This window comes from Grus americana, chromosome 27, assembly GCF_028858705.1.
Source record: "Grus americana isolate bGruAme1 chromosome 27, bGruAme1.mat, whole genome shotgun sequence".
Lineage (NCBI taxonomy): Eukaryota > Metazoa > Chordata > Aves > Gruiformes > Gruidae > Grus > Grus americana.
The window spans coordinates 2,087,547-2,113,066 of NC_072878.1; the positions used below are offsets into that span (position 1 = coordinate 2,087,547).

A 25,520-nucleotide genomic window follows, 5' to 3' on the forward strand; every position below is an offset into this window, starting at 1 on the left:
GTGCCTCCCTCACCTGGCTGTGGTCTCCCTGGTTGTCAGCACTGCCATATTTGCTCACCTGAAGCCCCCCTCCATCTCCTCCCCATCCCTGGACCTGGTGGTGGCAGTTCTGTACTCGGTGGTGCCTCCAGCAGTGAACCCCCTCATCTACAGCATGAGGAACCAGGAGCTCAAGGATGCCTTGAGGACACTAATCTAATGGACCTTGCACCACCAATAGTAATTTGTCTCCCCTTCTCCGCAAAGTGCCAAGAGTATATTTTAGGCCAGTACTCTGGGTTTTTATTTCTCTGATAATCATAGTTAGAGGTAATTGCTTGGGTTCATAGCACTTCTCTTGAGGCTCTGTCCTGTTGTGTCTTATCCTTTACGAATGTCCTGGTTCTGGCAAGGACAGAGTTAATTTCACAAGGAGCCAGGACAGGTGACCCAAGCTGGCCGGGGGCTATTCCATACCATGTGACATCATGCTCACCATAAAAGGGGGGCTAGTCGGGCAGTGGGGGGGCGGCGCGGTTTTCGGCGTGGTTCTGGAATGGGCTGAGCTTCTAGTGGGTCGGTGGTTGGATCGGTAAATTGTTCTCTGTTATCACCCATTGTGAATATCTGTTATCAGTGCTGTTGTTGATTGCTTTCCCTCTCCCTTGCTGTTCCAGTAAACTGCCCTTATCCCAATCCTCCAGGCTTTGCCATTGTTTTTCTGTTCTCCTCCTCATCCTGCCAGAGGAGGGGTGAGCGAGCAGCGCGTGGTGCTTAGCTGCCGGCTGGGCCTAAACCACGTCATCAGGAGAAACTTGTCATCTGTTTGATGGAGCAGCTGGGAAGTATCGACCTCACTACGGGATGGACAACAGGGTAGTAACAACTGCAGGATTTTATGGGCAGGAGCACTGAAGGGCAGAGCACAAGTACTGAGCGCTGAGCAGAGCTCAGTACCACTGGTCTCTAAGGACGGCCTCCTGCAACAGCCCATAAGGATATTCAGTTGACTCTCTCAAAGGAGCTCAATGGCACCAAGATGAGCTGTTACTACTGAAGTTAAAGAAGAAACAAAGACAGTGCAGGGCTGCTGCAGAACTTAGCAAGAGCAGGTGTAAATAGGTCTGAGATGCTCTATGTTGCCTTTGGCTCAGTCTTCATCAGCAAGGTCTCCCAGGCCCTTGCACCTTGAAGCAGAATCCATGGAGAACAACCATCAGTGGGTGGGGATGAAATCTAGGGTCACTTGATCAAACTCAACCCTTGCCAGTCCATGAGATGGGAGGGACTTCACCCAAGGACACTGAGGGAGCAGGCCAAAGTCACGGGGACACTGCTCCATGTCATATTGGACAGGTGATCAGTTTAGCAGAAGCCACTCAGCTGGTACACACCAGAGGATCTGCTAACCTTCCTGGTCCTGCCCAAACAAAGCCTGCACATACTGTGGGAGGAGGTAAGGTCCCCATAGTGCACACAGGGAGCTGGCTGGGGAAGGCAGTGTGGGCTGCTCCTCCCCTGGGAACAAGCAAGCCCATCTGTGAGATTGTCTTGGCTCAAGGACCTGGCTGTACTCGGCGGGTAATGTGGAAGGATGGGAGATCTGGTGTGTACCTCAAGGAGATCTAACCTTGGGGGAAAATCCTCCATGATGTGAGTTGCATGTGCCAGGAAGCAAGGCAGCAGGAACCACTTGAACCAACAGCGGGCAATCCTCACGAGGAATGGGGCGAGTACTTCACCTGTCCTGAGTGATCACCTTGGCAGATGGGACCCAAGTCATTGACATGCGTGGTGGTGGAGGGAGTGGGCCTGGAATGAGTGAACAATATCAGCGTGTGTCAAGGAACAGGGGGTAGTGGTTAATGAGGATGTGTAAACCTGACTGTTGGAAGTAAAGATGGTTTAAGTACATAGTACAAGTTGTAAGTGTTGGTAAGAGGGGATTGTGGGAACGAGAAAGAGAGAGAATGGAAAGGCTCGAGTAGGGTGTAGAAATGCAACAACACAGGAATCGGGCGATTGTGTACATCCTGAATGTGTACACTCAGGTGTATCAGTCAGCGTGGGACCTGAGCATGACGGAAATGCTGTGGAATAAGGGTGCGAATTGTACTGGGACTAGGTGGGATGGGGTTAATTTTCCTCATAGCAGCTCATATGGTGCTTTGCATTGGTGGCCCAAACAGTGGTGATAACACACCCTTATTTTAGCTATTGCTGAGCAGTGTGTGCACAGTGTCAAGGCCTTCTCTGTTTCTCTTCCCCTCCAATGAGTAGTTTGGAGTTCTTGACAGTGGAAGAGCAGGGCCGAGCATTTTGCTCTGTATGGGTTTCTACATCCACTTTTTTAGTAGCGGAAGGGCGACAGGAGCCCCTGTCAGAAGAGACAGTGTGTTGTCCCATGCCCTACACAGCCAAGTCCAGCCAGCACTGCAATAGCCCTACTGCTGGCACAAGCTGAGCTCATCAGCAAAGCTGGTGGTGCCTCTGTGAAAGCATATTTCAGAAAGGGCACAAATGCCAGAGTGAGACAGGAGTAAGGTAGGAAAAAAAAACAGTGAGGAAAAAATCCTGCAGACAGCAAGGTCAGGGAAGAAGGAGAGGGAGGAGGTGCTGCAGACACCAGAGCAGAGATTCCCTTGCAAATCATGGAGAAGACCATGGTGAGGCAGGCTGACCCCCGCCAGCCCATGGAGGTTAATGTTGGAGCAGACAGTCACCTGCAGCCCTTGGAGGACCCCATTCCAGAGCAGGTGGTTGCCCCCAAAGGAGGCTGTGACCCTGTGGGAAGCCCATGCTGGAGCAGGCTCCTCAAGGACTTCTGACCCCATGGGGGACCCACCTTCCACTAGACCAGGTTGCTCAAAGCCCCATCCAGCCTGGCACTGAACACTTCCACGGATGGGGCATCCACAACTTCTCTGGGCAACCTGTGCCCGTGTCTCACCACCCTCACCAGTTAAAATTTCATCCTTAAGTTCAATGTAAACCTACCATCTTCCAGTTTAAAAGCCTCTTGTCCTATCACTACAGGCCCTGGTAAAAAGTCTCCCTCTTCCCGTAAGCCTGCCCTATACACTGTATGCCTGCAATAAGGTCTCCTGTCACAAATCCTGATCCAGAGTCCTCCCGACTACACCAATTTGTCACAGACGGGTGATTTAGACCAATTAAAGAACCACTGCCAGAAGTATCAGCAAAAGCAGTTTTATTACAACTTAACAAAGTTGGATGGCAAGGATCACTCTATTCCTTGCTGCACGGAGGATATAACAATGATTCACAGCTACCAGAACAGAATCAAAGTCACCAATACAAAATCTTAGTGCACTGTGTGTTGGGTTTTGTGTGGCAAGGTTTTGGTAGCGGGAGGGGCTTACAGGGGTGGCTTCTGTGAGAAGTTGCTAGAAGCTTCCCCTGTGTCTGATGGAGCCAATGCCAGCCGGCTCCAAGATGGATCCGCCCCTGGCCAAGGCCAAGCCAATCAGCGCCTCTGTGATAACATATTTAAGAAGGAAAACAAAGGAGTTAAAGGAAGTTTTTGCAGCCAGAGAGAGGAGCGAGAAGATGTAAGAAACTCTGCAGACACTAAGGTCAGTGAGGAAGGAGGGGGAGGAGGTGCTCCAGACACCAGAGCAAAGATCCCCCTGCAGCCCGTGGTGAAAACCATGGTGAGGCAGGCTGTCCCCTGCAGCCCATGGAGGAAGGATGAGGGGGTGTAGAGATTCCACCTGCAGCCCGTGGAGGACCCCACGCTGGAGCAGGTGGAGGCACCTGAAGGAGGCTGTGGCCCGTGGGAAGCCCACGCTGGAGCAAGTCCGGGCCGGACCGGTAGACCCGTGAAGAGGGGAGCCCACGCCAGGGCAGGTTTGCTGGCAGGACGTGTGACCCTGTGGGAGAGAGCCCACGCTGGAGCAGTCTGCTCCTGAAGGTCTGCACCCTGTGGGAGAGAGCCCACGCTGGAGCAGTCTGCTCCTGAAGGTCTGCACCCTGTGGGAGAGACCCCACGCTGGAGCAGTCTGCTCCTGAAGGTCTGCACCCTGTGGGAGAGACCCCACGCTGGAGCAGTTTGCTCCTGAAGGTCTGCACCCTGTGGGAGAGACTACGCTGGAGCGGTTTGTGAAGGACTGTAGCCCGTGGGAGAGACTCCATGTTGGAGCGGGGGAATGTTGAGAGGAGTCCTCCCCCTGAGGACAAAGAAGTGGCAGAGACAATGTGTGCTGAACTGACCGCAACCCCCATTCCCTGCCCCCTTGTGCCGCTGAGGGGGGAGGAGGTTGAAGCCGGGAGTGAAGTTGAGCCCGAGAAGATGGGAGGGGTGGGGGGAGGTGTTTTAAGACTTGATTGTATTTTCTCATTGCTCTACTCTGTTTTGCCTAGTAATAAATTAGATGAATCTCCTCTCTACATTCAGTCTGTTTTGCTCCTGACGGTAATTAGCGAGTGATCTCCCCCTGTCCTTATCTCGACCCAAGCCTTTTGTTAGACTTCTCCTCTTCCATCCCGCTGGGGGAGGGGTGAGTGAGCGGCCGCGTGGCACCCAGCTACCGGCTGGGCCTAAACCACGACAACTGTTACACAAGGTTAAGCACAATATCAGTCACTTAGCAAAGATCTGCAGTGGGTAAGAGGTCTCTCAGCCTCAAGGAGTAACCTTGAGATGTGTCCCAGCTCAAGGAGAGATCACCGCTGGGTAGCCAGCTGCTTAGCAGGGAGAGCTCAAAGAAGATACGCTTAGGCTGCCACATTTATGGAATAGAGTGGTTGGCTCATAGGCAAATTCCATGTGATGGGAAAGGTATGCATGAGGCTCCTTGTACCCACAACTTTCTTTGTTCCCTGACAAATGAGTCTTGGAGGAACCACCTGTTACTCATGTCTTAATCACGTGATGGGTGTTCCAGTTTCCAAGCCCATATACATCAATGCTCACCATGTCCCTCTGCTCCTGTTTTCAGAGACCAGACTGGAACTAGAGAAGTTGTTGGCCAGGTTACACCTGGGCCTTTACCTCCTTTGGACCCTGAACCAAACTACTGCTGGTTTGGTCAGGGAGCCGAGTGGATCCATCACAGGGACTCAGCTTCCTCCCATACCTGCCACAAACCCACAGGTGGTGGGAGTCCTCTTGCCTCAGTTCACGTGTGCGCACACAATACAGTCCTCCAAAGAGTGGAAGAAACCACATGTCCCTCCTGTCTTTGAGAAGGGCAAGAAGAAGGACCCAGGGAACTACCGGCCAGTCAGCCTCACCTCTCTCCCTGGGAAGGAGATAGAGCAGCTAATCCTGGAAACATTCTTCCAGGCACACTGTACTGGTTTTGGCTGGGATGGAGTTAATTTTCTTCACGGCAGCCCCCGTGGTGCTGTGTTTGGGATTTGTCACCAAAACAGAGTTGCCAACACACCGATGGTGTAGCTATTGCTGAACCATGTTTGCACAGCATCAAGGCCTTCTCTGTTCTCTCTCTTCCTCCCCAGCGAGTAAATTGTATTTGTGGATGAGGGAAGAGGAAGGGGATGTCATTCAGCAAGACAAAGATTTACACTGTGTATTGGTGGTGGTGTCCAGGGTTTGGCAGCAGGGGGGATGCAGGGGTGTCCTCTGTGAGAAGACACCAGGGGCTGCCTCCCCATGCCAGACAGAGCTGGTTCCAGCAGGCTCCAAGCAGACCACCACTGCACAAAATCGAGCCCATCAGTGAAGCTGGTAGGACCTTTACAAAAGCATATTTAAGAAAGGACACAAGTGCCAGAATGGGAGAGGAGTAAGTGAGACAAAATGTGAGAAACAGCCCTGTAAGCACCAAGGTTGGTGAAGAGGGAGGGGGAAGAGGTGCTCCAGGCACAAGAGCAGATTGCCTCCTGCAGCCCATGGAGAATATCAGAGTAGAGCCGGTATTTCCCTGCGGCCCATGGAGAAGACCATAGTGGGGAAAGTAAGCCCTGCAGTCCGTCGAGGACCGAACACTGAAGATGTTGGACAATTCCTGAAAGAATGCTGGATGGAGGACAGCCCATGCTGGAGCGGGTTTGTCTTGAAGGACTGTAGCCCATAGGAGGGACCCCATGGGAAAAGTCTTAGAGGGAAGGAGCAGCAGAGAGCAACTGTTATGGACTCACCACAACCCCCATTCCCCATCCCCCTGCGCTGCTCAGCGGGGAGGAGATAGAGGAGTTGGGAATGAAGGAGTGAGTGAAGTGGAGCCAGGGACAAAAGGGTTGGGAGGAGGCCTTCCCTGGGGAAGGAGGTAAGGTCTTCCACCAGCCCCACGCTTCTTCCACCCGCAGCCTTTGCAGTTGCACATGCCTGGTCTGCCCATTTACCTTCACCACTGTCCCGTTTGTACAAGGCCCACAGACATCTTGGCACGCCCAGTGTAAGCTGGCCTCCACCAAAGCTGGAGCCCACCTGGCCTTGGGGTCAGGGAGGAGCCAGGTCCCCTCTGCTCGGGGCTGGGCACAGCTTTCCCCTGGGAACCTCCCTGAGGAGCACTCCTCCTGGGTGCCAGCCTGTGGCCTGGCACGGGTGAAATGGGGACCAGGGCTGCTGGGGCAGGGCTGAAGTAGCTCAGCTGGGAGAGCGTTAGACTGAAGATCTAAAGGTCCCTGGTTCAACCCCGGGCTTCAGCAATCATTTTCTCCCTCAGATTTTTGCAGACCTGTCTGCCTTCCTCCAGCCTGCCCCAGCCCTGCTTGCTCCTTCACCTCTTGCCAGAGCACTGTCCCTGCTCTGTAGCTGCAGCCCTGCAGCTCAGAAGGAGCCTTCCTCCAGCACCACGAGTCCCCAGCCTCCCCCTGGGCAGGACTCTCCATTCAGTGCTCCTCTGGGGTGGTCTCCAGCTCTCCCTCCTTCCCTGCTCCACAGGGATCGAGGTCTCTCCACTGCGCGGTCTCTGCAAAGACCCTGTCTCTCTCCTCTTTCTCATTCTCCATGGTGCACAGACTGCTCCTCTCCTCACACCCCCCTTCACCTGGTTCTCAGTTCCCAGACCAGAGGCCACTGTCCCCCCCCACTCCCGGGCAGAGGCACTCCCTGGAGCTGAGGCCTGAATGGCAGCATCCTTCCCCTGGAGGTCTGTCGCAGCGAGACCTCTGATGTGCCCAGGACAGCTGACCAAGCCGTGCTGAGGATCACCCACTGCAGTGCATGGGCGTCATGTGTAGTCACACGCTGTCCTGAGCAGAGTTTCTTGCCCCCCTTGACCCGCCTGCTGCAATGACTGATGAAACACCTCTGTGCTCCTCTCTGGGCATCAGCCCCAGGGCGATGGAAGCCTGCCCTTCACCCCACCTCCAGGGATGCTGCCGGGAGGGGGGTGCAGGGGGAGGCCCACTACCTGGATGAGGGGGTGAGAGGTTTCTGTCCCCATGTCCCCCCACCGCACACCCTGGGGTGCCATCAGAGCCTGGGGACACCTCACCCCAGGCAGGGTGTTTCCCTCACCCTGTTGCTCTGCTCCTCCTGTGGAGCTGGGGACAGGTGGGAGACAGACGGCTGTTGCCCTGGGTGGCAGAGGAGGCTCAGGGGTTTTCTCCTCTCCGTCAAGCCCAGAGTGGGTCAGAGCGTGGGAGCAGCGCCTGCAGCAAAAGCCTCCTTTTGCCCCATTGCCCTGCCGAGATGTGGAAGGGGCAATGCTCTGCAGTGCACCCCTGTGCCAGGATCAGGCCCCCATGGAGAGGCCGTCCTGACTTCCCCCATCTCAGGAGGCTTCAAATGCTGTTTTCTGCAGAGGGTCCCCGGGCACCCAGGGGACAACAGGGCTGTGCTTGTCATAGACATGTCACGGCAGCAGAGTGTCTGTCCTGCTGGCAGGCGTGAAGGGGATGTAGCTCAGCGGCAGAGCGCCCGCTTCGCATGTGGGAGGTACTGGGTTCGATCCCCGGCATCTCCAAGGGTGCTTTTTCCCCCAGTGCCCAGCCTCAGGCGGGTACAGGCTGGAGCTGGAGCACTGGTCCTCTCCAGGCACTGTGGGCCTGCCCTGCCCACCCAAGGCCTGTCTGTGGGGTGAGGAGGGCTGTGTGCGCTGCCTCTGCTGAGCCACCTCCCAGAGGTGCTGGACCTGAGCTCAGGTGCAGATCCCATCCCAGCTGGGAAACACCCCCCTGTGCCAGCAGCTAGGGGTGTCTGAGCTGGACCAGCCTGGACAGGCCTGTGGGACTCCCAGCTGGTGGAATGGCATTTCTTACCCTGTCCCTGTCTCCAGGTCTTTTTCCCTCTGCCATCACCACTGCCTTGAGCAGAGGAACCCAGAGGTGCTGAGGTCAGGCACAGCCCTGCAGAGGTGGGACTGCTGGGGCTGGTACCCACCTCTTCTTCCTGGGGGTTTGGTGTCTCCATCCAGCCCATGCTGGTGGGATCAGGGAGACACAGGCCTGTCCAAAGCCATGCACAGGCAGCAAGGGCCAGGAGATGGTGCCTCAGCTTTTCCCCCACCAAAACCATCTGCAACCCAAAGTGGGACATGAGACATGGCCTTTCACTGCAGAGTGCTCAGTGCCCCCCAGCAACGGTGGGCCCAAATTCAGAGAAATAAGGTATAAAAATGAAGTACAGAAGAAGGGCAGTGGGGTGGGGATATCTTCTGAACACAGGATGTTTGGTGCCAGTATGGACACTGACCTGTGGACTCAAGCCACCCCAGGTGGGGACCAGGGAGAAGAGCCCAGTGTCTGCCCCATGCCACCTCCCTGCCAGCTCTGCCCTCCCCCAGGGGTAATATTTCTCCCTTACGCTGGCACCTGGCAGAGCTTTGCCTCCTCCTCCTCCTCCTCAGGGAGATGAGCCACAGAGCCCAGGGGTGTGTGTGAGGGGGCAGAACGCCTGAGCAGAAGGAGCCCGTTTCAGGGCATTTTGGGGCCTGAACAGTCTGGCCCTGCGGGCTGGGTCTGTTCTCTGCAGCAATGCGGGATCATCACTGTACCCCAGATCTGTGCTTGCTCCTGCAGCAGCTCCCCAGGACCTACACAAGGGGCCTGATGGTGAGACCCCCAACCCTCTGCACTGCTGACCCACGCTGGGCAGAGCACGGCTGTGGAAAGCCCTCAGGAGAGGAGAGTTGTCAGGGAGAGACCCTCAAGGTCATCATCATGGGTGACACACATGGACACAGCAAACACAGCCTCCTTCCCTTGGGAAACTACAACTGGGGGAGGCTCCAGCCCTGCATCTCCACAGGGCCAGGGACTGCCAGCAGGAAAGCTCTAGGGACCAGGGCAGAGAGGTCTGTGAGCCTGGGCTTCCCCATATGCCTCAAGGTTACCCCAGGGGTGGAGGAGCTCCCAGCAAGGAATGGGGCAACGCTGCTGTGGGAGATGCTCTTGGTGACAGCTGCCTCCTCCCCTCTTCTGCTCTAGGGCCAGATCCTGCTGTTTGCAGTGCTACCCACCTGGGGCTGCTCCCCTGCAATGGACACCCAACACACCTTCTGGTCTGCAGCAGAGAAGCCCATCAGGGAAGAGCTTGAGGGGTCTGAAGACCCACCGGTGGGACCTGGGAGGGCAGTTTGGGTTTCAGGTTCCTGCCCAAGTGTCAAACCCTTGTCCCTACCCAGCTCCTGCGTGAGTCATTTCTCTGCCCATGGGAGCTGGGGCAGGTGAAAGCCCCAGCCCAGGGAGAGGGACCCTGGCTCAGCTCCCAGCAGTGCCGGCTTTAGGGGAGGGACACAAAATACCCTCTGCCATGGAAATGTGCCCAAATTAGCAGCCTCCCACACCAGGGGCTGGATGATGGCTTTGGGCAGCAGCCCATGTCTCCTGGGGATCCTTTCTCTCTCCCCTGGACTCTCCCTCCTCTGCCTCCCACAGCACTGAGGGAAAGGTCCCCCCATTGCTCCTGCTCTCATCCCCCCTGCACCTGCACACAGGTACTGCCCCGACACAAACCCTCACTGACACCCCTGGGAGGCAGCAGGAGGGCAGGGCTGGGGGCTGGAGCGCAGCAGGACGAGGGGGTCCCAGGGCTGCCGTGGGGCCTTACAGTCCCTGCCCAGGAAGGAGGCAGCTCTGGGGATCTATCAGCACTGCTCCAAGGTCTGTGAGGGCCCAAGGGAGCAGGAACAGCTCATGGAGACTGGGGACCTGGCAGAGCCAGGGAAGGGGCAATCCCAGCCCCGTGTGCCCCAGCAAGTGCCTCTGTACCCTGTGCCAGGACAATGGGCAGCGGAGCTGCCTCCTAACCACTGTGGGAGGTGATCCATGGGATGTGAGACCCCCTGGGGCTGGATGGGGTGTTCAGGGCACCGCGGCCACCTTAGAGCTTGTTTCTGTGGGGCCACAGCCCAGGGTTCACCCCAACACAGCAGCTCTGTCATGGCCTCTGTGCCACGGGACCAGTGTGGCCCAGGCAGGGCCTGGGGGAAAGAGCAGCTGGGGAACCCCAGGGTGAGGAGATGGGCACTCCCTCTGGGGTGCATCACGGGACCTTGCAGGGAGCCATTTTTGCTGGAAACTGTGGCTGGCAGGATGGAAATGTCTCTGTCAGCAGGAATATTCCCCAGGGAACATGGGCTCTCGCAGCTCCACAGCCTGACCCTGAACCCACTGTCCCCAAGACATGGCCCTTCCTCACCGCCATCTCCTTGTGCTCTGCTCCCCCCCATCAGCCTCAGGGAGACACCCCGACACCTGGGCAGGCAAGCACCAGCTCTGGGTCATACCCCCAAAGGCTTTTAATAAGAACAAATGTGGAGGCAGGGGGTAAACACAGGAGAATAAAACCAGAGGCAATGCCCAGCTGTTTCTGCTGCCCGTGGGAAAAGGCAGACGGTTCCCTGGTGCTCACGGCTCTCCCAGCTGCACAGACCTCTCCTCCCTCCTGGCTGCACCCAGCTGCATGGCAGGGACGGGCTGTCCTGGCCCCGGGCCCAGGGACTGTTGGGCACTGAGCTCTGGTGTCACAGCCTTTGTGTCCTCAGGGGGATGTGCCAGAGACGCCTCATCAGCGTCGTCATAGCCTGTGCTCTCCGGGGACAGGGACCAGGCGTCTCCCTCCGCTCCAGGGGCCCCAGCACTTCTCTGGGAGCGCAGCTTTGCCCCTGCAGGCACAAGGCAGCCCATTGCATGTTCATCCCATGAGGTGCCCCTCCTGGTCTCTACATCACCCTCCCCCCTTCTCCTCACCAGTCAGCTCCCTCTCCCACCCCCGGTCCCCCCAAGGAAAACTCCTAGGGCAGGTTCCCCCATCCCAGGATTTTGGGGTCTCAGTATGGCAGCAATTCATCCAGCAGCAGGGATGGCACCCCAGGAACCGGCAGCGCTATCTTTCCCTCTCACCTCCAGGTGCATCCCTGGGCCCTGCTCCCTCCTCTGGGGCCCTGGGCATTTCCCAGTCTCCCTGACCAGAGGCAGGATCCTCCCCAGGGTCAGAAACCTCCCTGGCATCATCATAGCCATCTGCTGGGTCACCTCTGGGCCAGACAGGGACGTCTGAAAGGAGAGGAGAGTTGGTGACAGTGAGAAGACACGTCCTGCAGAGCAGAGGATGGGAGGATGTGCAGGGACATGGGGCTCAGACACTGGTTTTGGCAGCACCACAGGAGACCCCTGCCTGTGTCCTCCCCAGCTCTAACAATGACACCTCTGTCCATCCCAAGTCTGCAGGGAGGAGAGATCCACCCCTTCCTGCCCCCCGTTACCTGGGGCTGACCCCGGACCATCCTCCTCCTCACTGTCCCCGGGCTGGGGCTGCACCTTGGTCAGGGATCCCTCTGAATAGGAGCCTGGAGAGAGGCGATGCCGGTGTTATGGGAGTGCGCTCTGCTGACCCAGCTTGGGCTCAGTGCTGCTGGGGACAGGGGACCCACCGAGCCAGGGGTGCGTGGGGAGGAGGGCTCAGGACTCAGCCTGCTCCCCTGGGACAAACCCCCTCTCACAGGGGCTCCCAGAGCTGCCCTGGGACAGCCCCTTCCCTCACCCCTCAGGTGTCCAGTGGGACACAGGGACAGGCAGAGAGGGGCTGTCCCCAGCTGGGATGGGCAGAGCTGGTGGGGAGGAAGCTCCTCTCCCACGCCCACCACCTGGCTGCTCTCCCCACACACCCCACAGCCCCACAGCTGCAGGGACCATGGGCCAGGGGGCTGGGGTCCAGGGCAAAGAGCCCTGCAGATGTGCCCCCCATCAGGGACCCACACCCACCTGAGACGCTGAACCTCGCCTGCTTCTCCCACGCCGGGCTGTAACCAATCTCCTCGTACAGGGCCTCAGGGAAGGGCTCCCAAGCTCTCTCGGAGCCTGCGGACAGAGGCAGGGCTGGCTCAGGGACGGGCAGAGAGGGGACAGCATCCTGCTCTGCTCCACCAGCCCTCTGCCCCTGGGACAGCCCAGGGCTGGCCCCACAGCACAGCCCCACTGCGCTGTCCTGTCACCGCTGACACTTGCTCAGGAAGGGCAATGTCCCCATGGAGATGGTCAGGGGCAGCGACACCCTCACACCATCCCCTCAGAGATAGCCCTCGTGCCCCTCTGGGCCCTGGGCCAGGTCCCTGGTGCTGACCTTGGAGCAGCTCCTGCCTTTCCTCTGCCCCTGGAGCTGCCCCCTCCCTGCCCCATGGATCCATAGCACGGCCCCTGCCCTGCTGGGGGGTAGGTAAGGGTTGGAGGGAGGAACAGCCTGGGGGCCTGATGCCACAGGGATGGACCCTGCTGTCCCATGCTTCTCCCAGCATCTCCCCTGCCCCACAGCCCCCTCCAGAGCTGCCCAGAGCACTGCCAGTGGCACATCCTCACCTGTCTCCCCTCTGCTCCCATCTCCCCCAGCCCAGCTCGGCCATTGCTCTCCTTGCCCCATCCCTAACTCCCCCCGAGTCTGGACTCTCTCTACCCCTTGCTGCTGGTGGATCACGGTCAGGCAGTCAACGGGGCGGCACATGGGGATGCAGACAGCACACACTCTGGTCCCCCCAGCTCTGCCTGTACCCCTCACTGACACCCCACAGCACCCCTGGCCTTGCCAGGAGGCATCTTCCCCATGGACCGCGGGGGAAGGACCCACCTCTGCGCCCAGCCCTAGCGCTCCACACTTGCCCGGCCAGGAGGGCCAGGAGCAGGCAGAGAAGGGCTCCCAGGATGATGCAGATGATGACGGGCAATGAGACTCTCCCGCTGCCCGTTGGACGGCCCTGGGTGGGATCTGCATGGGCAGGAACATAGAAATAGCAGCAGCAGGCCTGGGAGAGGTGGGGGGCTGGGACAGCCCAGTCCTGACCCCCCCTTACACCGGGGGGTAAGGGACCCCAGAGGGGGGAGTGATGGGGAAGCTCCCACCCTACCGGGTAATGACAGCCCTCCCGAAACCCCTCCCCCACTGCTAACCCGGGGACACCTCTTGGGAGTTTCACACCCCAGCAAGGAGCCCCTTCCCTCCGGCTGTGGGTCACAGCCTGGCCCTGGGAAGACCCAGCGCTGACGGGGAGGACAGCTTACCTGCTCGGGGGGTTGGTGCTGCTGTCCTGGGTGCAGCTGCAGAGGAGGAGAAGGAGAGCAGGGCTGAGAGGCTGGGTGTGCAGGTACCAGGGAGCCTCCTCTCTGGCACGCCGTGTGTCTGTGCACATGTGCGGACATCCCTGACACATCCCACCCAAAGTGTCCCTCCTGTGGGGCTGGTCAGGGTGGCCAGGAAGGAGCCCAGGGCCATGGGCAGGACAGTGCAGGCAGCCCAGGAGATGCCCCCAGGGGCTGCAGGGCCCTGCAGGCAGAGGCTGGAGGACATCCAGCCCCACAGAAGCTGCTGCCCACTTGGCACCAGGCTCCCAGGCGCTGCACGGACAGCCTTGCTCTCAGGAGCTCTACAGCCATGCTGGGACCCAGCGGGGAAAATGCCTACCCCAGCTCCTTGCCAATACCCTCGTGAGGGGTCCCAGCCCTGCCCCTCACCTGAGCAGTTGACGGCAGCGTCCTCCTTATGCCGGCAGGCACCGCTGTCCCCAGGCTGGGCCCAGCAGTCCTGCAGAGAGGGCTCTGTCCCCTGGCACTCCACCTTCTCCAGCCAGATGGGGCCCGTCCCCTCCCCAAAGGCAGCCTCGCCCAGGGCAGACACTGCGGGGCCACAGCCCAGCTGCCTGCATGCCACCTCGGCATCCTGCATGTCCCACGAGTCGTCGCACACTGTCCCCCAGGAGCCACGGTGCCACACCTCCACTCTGCCCGAGCACCCCTTCTCGCCTCCCACAGCACGAATCTTCTCCCTGTCTGGAGAAGGCAGAGACCTCTCAGGGCACGGCACAGCAGGCAGAGCCCTGCCAGCTGAGACAGGCACGCAGAGGAGCAGCTACCTGTGCAGCTCGTGGAGTTTGGGCACGTGGCCCCCAGGGCCGGGGGCGTTTCTGGCTGTCTCCCTGGAGAAGGAAATGCAGCGGTGAAGGGGCTGCTGCAGGGGGGTCGTGTGGCAGACAGCGGGGCTGAGTTCTGCTCGCACATCCCTGTGCCACCTCGTTCATGGATGCAGCTGAACCCTGGTCATTCAGGGGACACACACGGCATACGGTGGGGGACCCTGAGTGCTCAGCCCCAAAGGGAGCCTGGTTCACAGAGCAGCAGGAGGAGGGGACGCTCCTTGGAGCCCTGACAGGTCCTTTCCGAGACCTTGCCTGGAGACACCTCTGCCTCCCCCAGGCACTGCCAGGAGCCCAGCTGGCAACTGCTGGTGAATGTGTGGGGCTCTGAGAGCTGAAGTCCCCTTTGTGCCACCACCACCAGCAGCAGCAGCAGGAGGGTCTGGCATGGGAAGGAAGAGCCCCTGTGGGCTCTGTCTCTGCGTTTGACAATGCCCAGCAGCGAGCAGGAGCTGGGGATGCTGGTGCCCGGGTGGCTCAGAGTTACCGTTGCAGGTGATGTGGGTCTCATCTCGCAGGTCATCGCAGGACTGTGGGTCCCAGGGAGCGGAGGGACACTGCCAGAAGGAGCTGTTTCTCTCCCCACACTCCACGCGATCCAGCCAGGCGGGGCCAGTCAGCCTGCCAGAGGTCAGGTACGGTTCCAAGGATTTTGCATCCCCACAGCCCAGCTCCTTGCAGGCCAGCGACACCGTTTTGGGAGTCATTGAGTTGGAGCAAACGCTCCCCCATGTCCCGTTATAGAAAACCTGCAGGCGCCCGGAGCAGTTGGTGCTGTTCTCCAGCCTCAGGGCCACGAACTCTGGGATGAAAGGCACCGAGGGGGAACAGGCTGGTCTGGAGCTGTGGGAGCAGGGTTACCCCTGCAGCCCCCATGCCCTCAGCCAGGCAAAGGTATGGCCAGCATGTCCCCCTTGCACCCATGGACAGAGAAAATTCATAGAATCATAGAATGGTTAGGGTTGGACAGGATCTCAAAGATCATCTAGTTCTAACCCCCCTGCTGCGGGCAGGGACACCCTCCACTAGACCACGTTGCCCAAAGCCTCATCCAACCTGGTCTTAAACACTCCCAGGGATGGGGCATCCACAACCTCTCTGGGCAACCTGTTCCAGGGCCTCACCACTCTAACAGTAAAGAATTTCTTTCTAACATCTAATCTAAATCGACCCTCCTTCAGCTTAAACCCATTACCCCTTGTCCTGTCACTACACTCCCTGATAAACAGTCCCTGACCATCTTTCCTGTAGGCCCCTTCAAGTACTGGTAAGCTGCAATTAGATCTCCCTGGAGCTGCCTTTTCTGCAGGCTGAACAATCCCAACTCTCTCAGCCTGTCCTCACAGGAAAGCCCTCTAATCAGCTTCGTGGCCCTGCTCTGGACTCTCTCCAACAAGTCCCTGGTGGACAGACAACCCTGCCTTCCCCACTAACCCATGGGCACAACTGAGCTCCTCAGAGACCCCCAGTGGGACTGAGGGGACCTGTGCATGGGTGTCCCCAGGATGGCCTTGGGCAGGGGCTCAGAGGCAGCCAGCGACAGCCTCGAGCATTGCCAGCTCTCCCCTTAGCCTGGCCTCCCCAGGCACTGGGCTCCCACCACAGCTCCCAGCACAGACCTGAGCAGACGACTCCTGCGTCCTCTTTGTGCCCGCAGTCGTGCTTCCCCCAGGACCCTGCCGGGCAGTCCCAGAGAGCAGCTTCGGCCCCGGAGCAGTTCACACTCTCCAGCCAGATCTGCCCAGAGCCTTCCCCGAACCGAGCAGAGCCAACCGCCTCCACCGCCCCTCCGCAGCCCAGCTGGTGGCAAACGATGGCAGCATCGGGCAGGTCCCAGCCGTCATCGCAGATGGTCCCCCAGCTGCCCCGGTAGTAGATCTCCACTCTCCCAGCACAGCGCCCGGACCCGTTCACCAGCCAGACCTGCCGGCTCCCTGCAGCGGGAAGAAACCCCAGTTGCTGTCAGGGGCTGGTGCCCACCCAGCCCAGAGCCTGGGGGGCCCCTGAAGTGCCACTCACCCCAGCAAACGACCCCCACATCCTCTGCAATACTTGCTGCCAGCGCACTCTCGGCCAGGGAGGTGTTGCAGAGGGTCAGGTTGGCCTCGTGCCCTGCGCACCGCACCCCTCGCAGCCCCATGGGACCCGTCCCTCTCTCAGACTTCGGGGGGTTGTAGGCTGTCTCTGCCTCTCCACACCGCAGCTGCCGGCACACCACACTGGCCTCCTGCATGTCCCACTGGTCATCCAGGACTCTGCCCCACGTCCCGCTCTGGAAGATCTCCACTCGCCCGTCACACCGGCTCCCTCCACCCACCAGCCGCAGGGATGCGGAGCTGGCTGAGCCTGGGGAGAGCAGCCACGTCCCAGCCCTCAGCAGCACCAGAGAGCCCAGGAACCTGAGATGCCTCTCCAGGCTCTGGAAACCTCACGGTGCCCTGAAGCTCAACTGCTTCCCCCAGCCCTCTGTAGCAAGCTTCAGGAGCAGGTTTCCACACTGCTGGTTTCCCAGTCCCTGAGCCTTCCTGGGCAAGACACTCTCTTGGCTCTTGCTGGGGCAGAACCACCCAGCACGTCCCTGCTGAGGCAGATGGGGCAGCTCCCGCAGGAGGGAGCAGCAGGTGGTGCAATGGCCTGGGGATGGGCAGCACCAGGACAAGCCTTGCCCAACCTCAGCAAGCTGGCACTGGCACTGCTGAGACACGGGGCAGCACACACATCTCTGTCCCTCTCTGCGCCCCTGGGGAACGGGGACTGGGAGCCAGTGTCCCTGGCAGGGAGCAGAGCGAGGGGGCCCTTTCTGACCAAACAGGCCCAGCTTGGGTCTTGTGCTGAGCAGAAGCCAGGGCAAAGCCCAGTCCTGCTCTGCAGCTCACACCCCTGCTCTGCTGCTGCTGCTGCTGCTGCTGCTGCTGGGGACACATGGGCAGCCCCTCTGGGTGTGGGATTGGGCTCTGTGGGACTCTCTGTGGGTCTGGGACAGGGCTGTCTGCAGCCGGAGGGATGGAGCTGAGCCCCACAGCCCCATCCTGGGCCTGTCCTGCAGCATGAGAGCAGGGGACCCCAGGCCTGGCTCAGTCCTCAGCTCTCCCACATCAGAGTGCTCAGTCTGAGCACATCAAGCTCTCCACATCACTCCTGGTGAAGCTGGGGTTTCTCCAGGGAGAAATTCATCCTGCTGCTGCCGCCATGGCGTCCCTTGATTTGGGTGGCCATGTCACACCCAAGGGGAAAATGGAGTCAACACAGTGTTTTCCCAGCACTCACCTGAGCAAATGACATCAGCAACATTCTCGTGGGAGCACGGTGAGGCTCCCAGGGCAGTCACTGGGCACTGTCCCAGGTGGCCTTCAGTCCCATCACAGTGGAATGACTCTCTCCAGGTGGGGCCCATGCCTCTCCCAAAGTGCCCTCCTCCAGGAATGGACTCAGCAAACCCACAGTTGAGGTGACGACAGAGAACATGGGCATCCAAGAGGTCCCAACGGGAAGCACAGAGGGTGCCCCAGGTCCCCAGCACCTGGACCTCCACCCTCCCATCACAAGCTGTGCTGCCATTCACCAGCCTGAACCCTGTGTACTCTGGGGACAGAGGAAGATGAGAGAGGCTGCGTTGGTGCTCATAGCTGGAGGATGGGTCAGAGGGACAGCCTTCCTTTCTCCTCCTTCTGCAGTCTCTTGGGGCTGCAGAAAACCACATCACCCCTCCTGCCTTCACACCCAGCACAGCACAGGCCCCGTCCTGCTCCCCGTCCCCAGCTCACACTCAGCATTCAACACCCCACCCTGAGTCCTTACTTGTGCAGGTGAGACCGGCAGCATTGGTGTGGGTGCAGGGCTGGTCCCTGGGGGACCCTCTTGGGCAGGAGGCGAGAAGGGATTCATTCCCCAAACACTGCAGCTCTCTGTCCCAGATGGAACCAACACCTTTTCCAAAAAGAGCTGCCCCAGGCATGGACAGGGCTACGCCGCACTGCAGCTCCCCACAGACCACGTCAGCGGCTTTGGGACCAAAGTCTGAGTCACAGACAGCTTTCCACTGGTCCTTGTCATAGATCTCCACTCGTCCTGAGCAGGGGCTGTCCCCTCCAACTAGCTGGACAAATCCTGGAGCAACCAAAGACCCCTGTGAGGTCCCAGAGCCCTCTGGCAGTTGCTTGACCACGTCTCACCTCATCTCTGAGGTGGCCACAGGCAAAGAGCCTCACAACTATCCCAGCAGCTGCCAGTGGGTGCTGATGGCACAAACACACCAGAGACCCCCCGACCACTCTTCATAAATCAGCACAGCACTCGGGGGCTGGCTTTTCTCCCAAACCCACAGGCACCACTTAAGTCAACTGCTGCTATTCTGGAGACCCTGGGCTGCCAGGAACTGGCCCCAGGCCCTGCAGCACCCAGAGCTCTTGGCCCCAAGGAGATGGGCCCAGGTGCTGTTGGCTGTTGCAGCCAGCTCTGCCACACCCAGCTCAGGGCCAGGCGCAGGAACCCCTTGGAGCCACCAGAAATGCACCGCAGTCCCACATGGTTCTCGGGCTGTTGGGGCACTGCTGGGAGATGGGACATGTCACAGGGCACAGATGCAGTGCGGGTGTACCTACAGTCACTGTCTGCACCAGCCCCCAGCTCCAGCACCTGCCCGGGGAGGGTCCTCAGCCAGGGCCAGAGTGCAGTGCCAGGCGTGCACAGCCCTGGCCAAGGGCTGGTCAGAAGGCAGGAGAGCGGGCAGAGGAGCAGCCCTGGGCTGACACGAGCTCCCAGTGCAAGGACAGGCACCAAGGAGAGCCAGCAAGTGCTGGCCAAGGCCCTGTGACACAGGGCAGCCAGGGGCTGGGGTAGGCAGGAGAGGCTGGGCAGCAGGTCAGCACTGCCTGCACAGGGGTGTTTCCCTCTGGGCTGGCTCTCATGGGGTGACCCTGAAAGAGGCATGAGGTGGCCATGGGCCACCCTGCTCTTCTGCCCAAGCCCAGTGCTGCTCCCCTCTCAGCAGACCCTCAGCTTTGGGGGACTCGGGCCTGCGAGGGAACACAACCCAAAAGTCCCCGATGACCCTGGGCCCTTCCGTGGGGCTGTGGGTGGCCACGTGAGCTGCTCTCAGTGCCTCTGGCATGGGGGAACCAGGTCCTTGGTGCTGCCAGACAGCTCCTGTGTGTACAGGAGGAGAAAGTTGGGAACCAACAGAGATGGTAGGGCAGGGTGGGCTTTCATGTCCCAGCCCCAGGCACCCATGGAGGGTGGGCTGAGCCACATCAGGGGTCAGGCAGTGGCAGGTTCCCCCTGGGCTTTCCTCAGGGACCAGAGAAACCAGCAATGACAGGCCCAGTTCAGCAGGGTGACTGGCTACACCAGGTCCTTCTCCAGTACCCCCATGTTTCCCTGAGGGCACAGCCAGGTCCCTTTCCTGACCCTGCCTACAAAGGTGGGAATGGGCTGGCTCCTTACCTGAACATGTCACTCCAGCATCCTCACTGTGATCACAGTACAGTTCAGAGCTTCCTGTGTTTTCGCAGTCAGACAGGGCAGGCTCGGTGCCGTGACACTCAACATCAGACATCCAAATGGGGCCAGATCCTGGCCCAAAGTGTGCAGTCCAATGTGCTTCAACAGCAAACCCACAGTCCAGCTGCTTGCAAACCACTGCAGCATCAGACATGTCCCAGTCGTCATCACACACAGTTCCCCACTGGCCCTCTTGTTTCACCTCCACTCTTCCAGCACAGCGTCCGCCACCATTTTCCAGCCTCACCTCCGCAGCCCCTTCAAACACCAACATGGGAATGGTCAGGAGAGCACCGAGCCACAGACCACAGATGTGGAGATCTCTCCTGCCCAGGGTGAGTCACAGGCACCAGCATGGGAGCCCTCCCCCTTCCACACTGTCCCCAGGGCAGTGTCGGGGTCCCTTTTCTCCACATGGGCTGCAAAGGGCTGGAGGTGCCCAGCTCTGGCCCTGCTGGGCCATTCACCACCCCACAGCCTGTGGCACCTCCCCCCACCTCAACGACCTCCTGCCCATGCCCACCAGCACACCATGCTAAGCCCTGCACAGGGCACCGTCTCCTCACCAGCCCAGAAACCCCTGTACAGCCCCGTGCCCCCAGGCCCACAGCTCCCTCTCCCACCCAGAGAGGCACAGGCAAAGGCAGAAGTTCCATCGACTGGAGCAACATCTGCCCCTCACCTCAGCGGCACCTTCAAAGCAACCCCATTCCCAGAGGTGTCCCAATGACCCCACTGGTGCCCGCTGGCCCCATCGCTGGGACAAGGATGTCGGCACTTACCCCTGCACAGCTGCAGCCAGAGGAGCAGCCACAGCACCTGAGGGGACAGGAGTCCCTCCATCCCCATCCTCAGCCTCCTGCCCTGCTGGCACAGCCCTGCGGCACCCCACTCCCTCTCACGCCTCCTGGGGACTCACAGGGACAACGATGATGGGAGGGTAATATATGTCTGTCGATGCCGACCCAGCTGCAGGAGGAGCCAATCGAAGCAGCAGCACCTTTTTAGACGTTATCGGGAGCGATCTCCCCTCCGACACAGCCAAGCCCTCCAATGAACTTCTCCAGCGCCATTCATGACCATATATGAGGGACATAGATGTTTTGCTGTGGGTGTCATGGTCACTGCAGTGGGGGTTCGTCACGGGACAAGCTGGGTGTGGAGGGGAAATGGGTCTGTCACCCCTCGACCCCTGCTGTGGGCATGGGAAGCAATGAGCATCTCCTCTGCTGGGCTCACCCAAGAAGCCAAGGCATGAGTGTCCAGGCACCGCCAAGCTGTGGGAACCACGGAGCTGGGACTGCTCCGGGGTCTGTGTCAGCTTGGAAACAGCCCCTGCCCCTGCTACAGCCCCCGCTGTGCTGGGAGCAGCAGCTGGGAAAAATCCACGGCCAGGGGAAGAGCTCCATGCCAAGAGTGCTGGCTCACCCGTCCCCCCCCCGCAGAGCCCCATGGCCGGTCCCTCGCAGGAGCCCAAGCTGGGACTTGTCCCTGCCCTGGCAGCAGACACGCAGCCCCAAGGCTCAGATGTGTCCCTGACTCTCCGCGTGTCACCCAGGGGCCGTTATTCCCCGCGGGCAGATCGGGAGCCGGAGCCTGCAGGTGCACAAACCACAGCCCACGTGGCCTGGCAGCGCTCGCCGCGCTCCCCCCGCAGCGCCCCGGCAGGCAGTCTGTGGTTTCCTCCTGGCACCGTGCCCAGGCACATCCCTGCGGGGCCCCCGAGCCACCCCCACCCCGACTGCTCCAGCCAGGGCTGCAGGGGCTGCTCCTTCGGCCTCGCAGGCACGGGGCTGGGCAGCTCCCGGCCCCCGGCATGCCCCTCTGATGCACACGCCTGCTCGGCACCAAGCCCCACGGCCACGGGCTGCCGTCGCTGACGTCACCTCACACCCTCCTAGTGCCACCTCTCTCTGAGCAGCACTTAGACTGATGGTGACCTTACAGCCCTCCCACTGCCAGCGCTCTCTGCTTGGGAGTTACAGTGACCGTGACCTCACACCCTCCTACTCCTGCTGCTGTGTGCTCATGGGTCACACTGTCACATGTGTGTGTGTGCTGTGCTGTGTACAGGCTTCTGCTGACGTTGGTTCTTCCAAAAAGCCATGTTTGGGTGGGGTCTAAATGATTATTTTGATGACATCAAAAGCACCCACACAAGCCATATCCCTGCTTTTGGCCTAAAAGCTACTCCAGCAGCAGGGAAATGACGAGCTCCTGCACAAGCCATGGGCATACTCCTGGCCTATCCACTACTCAGCCACAGGTGATGTCATAGCATCTACCACTGCCATGTGCCTCTTCCTGGCTTATCAGGTACTCAGGCACCACTGACATCACAAGGTCATTCACCAGACATCTGCCAGCTCCTGGCCTATCACCTCCTCAGGCACCAGGAGCCTCACAAGCACCTACACTATCCATAAGCCTGCTCCTGGCCTATCAGCTCCTCAGGCAAGAGAGACCTCATGAGAACCTGCACAGCCCACGGGCCTTCTCCTGGCCTAGCAAGTGCTCAGGCACTAATGATCTCACCAACCCCTACACAAGCTTTTGGCCTTCGCCTGGCCTTCCAGCTACCTGGGAACCAGTGACCTCACAACCACCCACACAGACCATCTGCCTGTTCCTGCCCTGTCAGCTGTTTGGGAAGCAGTGACCTCACAACAACCTACCACAATCCATGGGCCTGCTCTGGGCCTATCAGCTCCTCAGCTGAGAGTGACCTCACAAGCACATATCCTCCTATATGCCATGTACTCGTTGTTGAGGTATTCAGTCTCCAGGGACCTCACAAGCATCTACACAAGCCATGAGGCTACTCTTGGCCTATCAGTTACTACGGAAGCTGTGACCTAACAAGCTATTTCTATAGCTTTATAAATGTTCGTATAAAAACCACATATATCATTATATAATAATTAATATAATTAATATGATATTAACTATGCTAAATAATATGTATTTTATTATTATAATTAATGATCTATTAAAATACAGTGTCTATTTATAAATAAATAAATTTATTAATACAATTATACACCCCCTGTTATAAATCTCTTTCTATATATCATATATATGGTATCTCTTTTCCTATTTGAGCACTTCCTGGTCCAAAGAAGAAAGGCAGCCAATTGCAAGGCTGCCTGAGAACACCTGGCTATGATGCTGTCAACAAAGGGCTGCCAGCCAATCACCAGGCAGGATGAAAGGAGGCAGGCAGAAGCGGCCTCCTCTCTGTATGTAATAACAGGGCGCTTCCTTTGTGATGTGCCCCTGAGGACAGCAGGACGGGGCGGCCGGTCCTGCCAGCCAATCACAGGGGCTGCTTGAGAACACACGGGGGTGACAGTGTCAGGAAATGGCCGCTAGCCAATCACAGAGCAGTATGCCGTTCACCAAGACAGCGGCTCATGGCAAGGGAAAGGCAGCACCCCCTGTCCTGGAAGGGTGACCAGAGCAAAATGGCAGCCGCGGTGTGTGTAGGGGAAGGGCCTTCCGGGTCTGATGTGGCCCAGCAGGGGTGGCCGGTGCTGCCAGCCAATCCCAGCAGAGCACATGGCCAGGAGAGGAGAGGGACTTGCTGGGCAAGTGGCCCCTGCGGCTGCTGGGAGGGGGCGGGACTTCCCCCGGCAGCTGGTGGGCGGGGCAGCTGTGGCGGCGTGTCTCCCGTAGCAGTGGTGCCTGTGCTCCTGGCGTGTTCCAGGGCAGGGATCCCCAGGCGCACCAGGAAGGCACCCGGGGAGGGACAAAGAGCCCAGCCAGAGCTGGGCCACCAGCAAACCCATGAGGGACATGCAGCAGAAGGGGAAGCAGGGAGGAAGAAAGAGGGGAGTAGACAGAAAATGGTAGAAAAGAGGCCAGTTACATGTAAAACTAGATTTAGTGGGGGAAGGGGATGGAGTTTTGAGCAACACAGAAGGGCCAAGGGCACTGCTGGTGTCTTAGGAACCACAAGGGAAAGGGATCTTGAGGGATGTGGTGATATGGTCCAGGTCAAGGGTAGGGTCAGGACCCTGAACTTTCAGACAGTGAAGTTTCTTGGTTTAAGGAATTAGTGGCTGGGAGCTCCTGGGAAACTGCTCTCAGGGGTAAAGGAGCTGGAAAGAGCTGGCAGCTCTTTCAGAACATTTTACTCAGAGCACAAGAGCTCTTGATTCCCATGTGCAAGAAATCAAGCAAGGAAGGCAGGAGACCAGCAGTGCTCAGTGAGGACCACCTGGTCCAACTCAAGAGCTCAAGAGAGCCTTGAAATAAGGCAGGGGCCTGCAGTGCAGGGGTGTTCACAGTTCTGAGTTATGCCATGAGCTGAGCTCCAGTGAGTGCAGTGGATTGTGCCTAGAGACCTGAACCTCCTTTGGATGCACTCTTCCCTTTGGTCAGCTGAAAGCCCAGCAGCTGCCTTGGAAATGTGAGTCCAACAGGCATTCAGATCCCTAAACATTGGGTGTAATCTCAGGTGACCAAGGGACCTCCTCCCCACTGCCCCATAGCTGATGCTCGGGCAGGTGTATGCTTCATCAGAGCTTGCAGACACGTACACAAGTTTATGACCATCCTGGGCACCTCAAATGCCAACAGACGTGTCAGCAGCTGACTGGCACCCTCCATCCCCATGGATCACAGTGGACAGGGATCACAGGGTCCTATTTTGTGCTCAATGAGCTGAGGCAAGAGGAATCCCACCTCCTGTGGGTCTGTGGGGTGCTTGGGGGAGAGCTGAAGCCCACTCCAGTCTCCAGACTACTCACCAGAGAGGAGAGACCTGGTGGACACCGCTGAATCCCTGCCCTCCGTGGGGAGAAATGATCCCTGCCTGTCACTGCTGCGGTGTCCTGCCTGGCCATGGGACAGGGAGAGGGGTTAAGGGAGGGGAACATTTCAACCTCTCATAGACCACCATGCCATGGGAGGAAAAATCCCACTTCGGAAATCCATCTCTCCTGTAGGTAGTTAGGGCCCGGCGGCCGGAAGATGTCGCGCTGTACGGAAAGATAAGACCCCTCTCTTAATAGCCAATAGTGTTTAATTTACGACGTAAGCAGACGGATGTGATGTTGTAAACCTAAGCTATATAATGCTCTGTTGCCCACCAATAAACGCCATTTGCCGTCCACCACATTGGTGTCTGTGAGCTAATGGACCGAACGACCCGGGGTTGGTCGTCGTGCCGTTCCTGAACCAGGTCGTCACGCCAATGACAGGCAACAAGTGGTGCCGAAACCCAGGAAGCACTCGCCTGGAATTGGGTGAACGGTGGCCGGAGCGGCAGGACCAGCCCGGCGGGGAGGACGCTCCCGGACCAACAAGGAGGATGGAAGCCCTTGTGAAGGTCGTATCTCAATTACATAAGCAGTGGGCTATTGATTGTAAACCTAAAGATTTTACTCTCGCAGTTGCGAGACTTTTACAAATTGGGGTCATTGACCAGCTGGTGGATATTCTCCACCCTGAAGTGTGGGATAAGTGCACTAGAGCGTTAGCCGAGGAGACGATGTCCTCGGGTCGTGGGAAAAACCTTAAGTCGTGGGGGAAAGTGGTACACGCCCTGCAGAAAGCTATACAAGAGCAGGAGACCTGGAGGGCAGCAAAGAGCTGTCTGCTGGCCACTCCGAAATTGGGAGTCGGGGCAGCCACACAGACTTTGCTCCCCCCAGACGCTGGTGATTCTGCTGAGCCTAAAGATCTGCAAGAGGGCGACACGTCCCC

General features: G+C 58.9%; 1 protein-coding gene across 1 annotated transcript; it reads right to left on the reverse strand.

Moving 5' to 3' along the window:
- Nucleotides 1-10,761: 10,761 nt before the first annotated feature.
- On the reverse strand, nucleotides 10,762-20,707 carry LOC129196898 (scavenger receptor cysteine-rich type 1 protein M130-like). Its single transcript, XM_054804866.1, has 14 exons — nucleotides 20,594-20,707; nucleotides 19,755-20,069; nucleotides 18,111-18,419; nucleotides 17,576-17,894; nucleotides 16,332-16,648; nucleotides 15,932-16,246; nucleotides 14,800-15,114; nucleotides 14,253-14,315; nucleotides 13,855-14,169; nucleotides 12,974-13,111; nucleotides 12,118-12,213; nucleotides 11,619-11,702; nucleotides 11,257-11,409; nucleotides 10,762-11,018 (listed from the first exon to the last, which is right to left on the reverse strand). Exons 1-14 carry the CDS (start codon nucleotides 20,658-20,660, stop codon nucleotides 10,762-10,764), a joined length of 3,063 nt encoding a protein of 1,020 aa, XP_054660841.1. The 5' UTR covers nucleotides 20,661-20,707.
- Between the last annotated feature and the right edge of the window lie 4,813 nt (nucleotides 20,708-25,520).

Excerpts from the sequence above, each read along its gene's own strand:
- LOC129196898 (XM_054804866.1), bottom strand. The coding sequence starts at position 20,660 with ATGGGGATGGAGGGACTCCTGTCCCCTCAGGTGCTGTGGCTGCTCCTC. Across the intron at positions 12,214-12,973 it reads CGCTAGGGCTGGGCGCAGAG|GCTCCGAGAGAGCTTGGGAG; the intron begins GTGGGTCCTTCC and ends CTCTGTCCGCAG. Across the intron at positions 11,410-11,618 it reads TGGTCCGGGGTCAGCCCCAG|ACGTCCCTGTCTGGCCCAGA; the intron begins GTAACGGGGGGC and ends CTCTCCTTTCAG.